Source organism: Stylophora pistillata, chromosome 10 (assembly GCF_964205215.1).
Source record: "Stylophora pistillata chromosome 10, jaStyPist1.2, whole genome shotgun sequence".
Lineage (NCBI taxonomy): Eukaryota > Metazoa > Cnidaria > Anthozoa > Scleractinia > Pocilloporidae > Stylophora > Stylophora pistillata.
In genome coordinates, this window is record NC_142528.1 from 12,259,548 (window position 1) to 12,263,123 (window position 3,576).

At 38.6% G+C, this 3,576-nt stretch overlaps 1 protein-coding gene across 4 annotated transcripts in view; it reads right to left on the bottom strand.

The window, feature by feature from the left end:
• LOC111344655 (uncharacterized) overlaps window positions 1-2,383 on the bottom strand; it is a 15,746-nt gene extending 13,363 nt beyond the window's left edge. For all 4 annotated transcript variants that reach the window (XM_088735768.1, XM_088735767.1, XM_088735766.1 and 1 more), the window contains exon 1: window positions 2,123-2,383. In XM_088735768.1, coding sequence (XP_088591894.1) covers window positions 2,123-2,368 — 246 coding nt within the window. In that variant the 5' untranslated portion in view covers window positions 2,369-2,383. The remainder of the gene's footprint in view (window positions 1-2,122) is intronic.
• Window positions 2,384-3,576: the final 1,193 nt, after the last annotated feature.

Genomic DNA, 3,576 nt, shown 5'->3' on the forward strand with positions numbered 1-3,576 from the left:
GTTTTAATGCATATTTGGCATAAAATAATTGAATTTCGATAAGCTGGCCCTAAATTTTACGTAAAAGAATCGAACGAAGAAAGAAACTATTCGCATGTTGTTTATCTATAATTGTTTACTTGTAACGTCTCAAAAGTTATTTAAATTATTTCTGCTTTGTTATTAACTAGCAAGTAACACCATTATTTTTACTCGTGGCAGCCTGAGGCGAAAAACTTTCTGTTCTAAAGAACTGACGACAAAAGACTGAAAACACAATTAATACAAAGGAAAAGAGAGAAAGAAAACAGATAATACGGTAACAAACTACTTGAATGCCACGCGCATGCGTTCTTGAACCACAGATCGCGTGACCTCCACGAAGAGCGCCTAAGATCGGAACTAACGGCATATTTTCCTTTGTGCGGGCCTTACCCAAACCTCCAAAAATTGGCTTGAACCGGAATTGTTTCAGTCTCTGGTCCAAACTTGATGTATCGTTGAACTGATAATTGCAATCTATTGAATGATTTCGTGTTTATCGCCTGGCACACGTTTTCTTTTGTCTTCGTTTTTTTTTTTTTTTTCTTATTTTTTTTATTCAATGTCAATGTTAATGTCGATTCTGAAATAACGATCATGAAAAGGGAAAGAAAGAACATTTTTAAAAAAAAGTCCTTAATTTTAGCTTGTCCCAACAATTTTCACAGGTTAAGAAAATTTTTCAAGCTTATGTCCCCGGAAGGGACGAAAAAATAAATTGTACGAGGATATTCTGTGGTCGAACGTTAATTTATTCTCCTTTCGTTCTACTCTTGCCAGTACAAACAAACGGTTAGATCTTAAAAACCCGGTTTGCTTCCTATAACGTAATTGATCGCTAATTCTGTAAATCTTGTCTTGATTCCAAGACAACCTGGAGACCCCGAAACTGAACGTATTTCAGTGGTACTAACTTCATTAAAATATATATTTCGGGATACACTTCGTTTCGCAATTCCTTCAGTTAACCTAGCTGTAATTTCAAGTTTAGTCAGATTTCACAATAGGCTCATAATTGTCTCCAGGGCAAACTATGAAAGTCTGCACTAAACATACTTTGCGGTAAACAAAAGCCGAAGACAACAATAAATGCACGAAGGAACACGAATAAAACGTTGTCGCTACTTTTCAATCATTAACGCAGTACTGAACGATTTCTGAGGTATTAAAGATTTTAGTTCAACTCCAAAGAAACTTCAAAAGAGCGGGAGATAAGATAAATTCATCACGGTCCACATCTTGATTTCACGTCCAACGAAAAACACTTTGCTTGAATGCTACTTGAATGTAACTCTGTACTTTGCAAATCAGTATGAATAAATATAATTATATGCCCTGTATGCGAAAACATCTTTTCAAAATAAGGCAATTACGCAACGAAAATTGTACTTCAAGTGACAAAGCGAAAACAAAGGTCTTCCATAGTACAATCCGCGGCAGTTGCGAAAAGCATATTAAAAAACTCAGAGCGACGTGATTATGCAAAAGAGCAGTAATCACCTAACGCTACATTAACTTCATTGACCCATGATAATCAAGTAAACCAGGGTAAATGTCTTGCAATCTAAATCAGAAATTAGTGAAGTTTATGAAAAAAAATTTTACCACATTTTGAGCTGAATTAAACAAAGGCCTCCTGTACGAAATCGTCTACGGTCGATTTCTGAAGTCCAATTCTCCAAGGCAATAGTCCTGGATATTTTGGTATCATCAACGGTAATTGTTGCCCAAAATCAATTTCTCAGAATTTAATCTGTTCATGTTCTCCTTCAGCAGCATCGTTGAAATATATACAAATAAATCCAATGAAGCCTTACACTGCTGTAAAAAGTAAACTGTTTCACATATCCTTTTTACAGCAGTGTAAGGCTTCATTCGATTAATTTGTATATAGCTCAGAATTTACCTAATCAATTATTTTGTTTGTATACAAATATTAGAAATTTACGGCAGCCATAACTTTACCTCGAACACTTCAAGTGGATTTCGCAATTAAAGTTGATTACTTTGAAAACTTTCTCAGCCAACAGCTGAGTTTCACTACAACATGGAAATTTCGATGGAAATTTCGATGTAAATAGAAGAGAAAGAGACAACATACCTGATCTCGCTTTGTCCAAGTTTTCTGTTCGTCCAAGCCGCAGGCTCGAAGGCACCCTGCTGCCTTGTGTATGCTATGATCCAAACATTCGATAAATGCTCCAGCGATAATGAGCGCCCCTACAACAACTACAGTGATTTTTGCAAGCATGGGGTTTACTGTCACTCTATAAAGACTTGCTACAGCTAAGGGCGCGTTCACCCAGTAGCAACGTGCGACTGTTTTGTGATGCAGATTTAACTGCATTTTGGTGCTTCTCGTTTCACGGCTGGATGAATCTGTCACTTTTCACTCCAAAGGTTGAGAAATAAATCATCCTCGTCGACTTTCCAAAAAACATTCTCTTCTGAAAAAAATTCCGGCGAAATTTTTTTTCAGATTATGGTCAACGGTAAATGAAATTGTTGCGAATAATGATCTAGAGGAATCTTTTCAGTCTGCGTATAAGCGTTTTCACAGCACAGAGACTGCCCTCTTGAGGGTGCAAAATGACGTTCTCTTAGAAATAGACAATCAAAAATGTGTTGCCATGCTATTGTTGGACATGTCTGCGGCGTTTGATACAGTCGACCACGATCTACTATAGAACAAATGGAGAAACGCTATGGAGTAAAAGGAAATGTGCTAAAATGGTTTCGATCCTATCTCCAAGACCGAAAACAGTTTGTGATAATTGATGGAAACAAGTCAAAGACGAAAGAACTTCGGTACGGTGTTCCCCAGGGATCAGTACTGGGTCCGATTTTATACTTATTATACACTTCACCCATTGGGGACATCATCAGACGGCACGGACTAAACTACCATCTCTACGCCGATGACACCCAGCTCTATCTCCCTTTCAAGCCCAACCCAGCCGAACAACCCAGTTCTATAGCAAAAATAGAGGCATGTGTTTCTGAGATAGACTCATGGATGGTGTGCAATAAACTGAAACTAAACAGAGGAAAGACGGAGCTATTGATCTTGAGCGCACGACACCGTCCATCCCCATTAGTAGAGTATGTTGATGTGTCTGGTGAGCGGATCGAGCCATCTCCCTCTGCAAGAAACATTGGAGTTATCTTCGATGAGCACATGTCATTAGATAAGCATGTCACTAGTACCTGCAAAGCCTGTTTCTTCCACCTTAGAAACATTAGCAAGATAAGGGACTGCCTATCTCTAGCAGATACTGAAAAGTTAGTTCATGCATTCATTACGTCTAAGCTAGATAACACCAACTCGCTACTATACGGACTGCCCAAATTCCTGATAGATCGCTTACAAAATGTCCAGAATGCCGCAGCTCGTATCGTCACTCATACAAGAAAGTACGACCATATCAAACCTATCTTAAAGCAGCTGCACTGGCTCCCAGTTAGCCAGCGCATAGATTACAAGATACTACTTCTGACCTACAAAGCGCCCAACGGCCAGGCCCCTAGTTACATCACTGAACTGTTGAAGCCTTA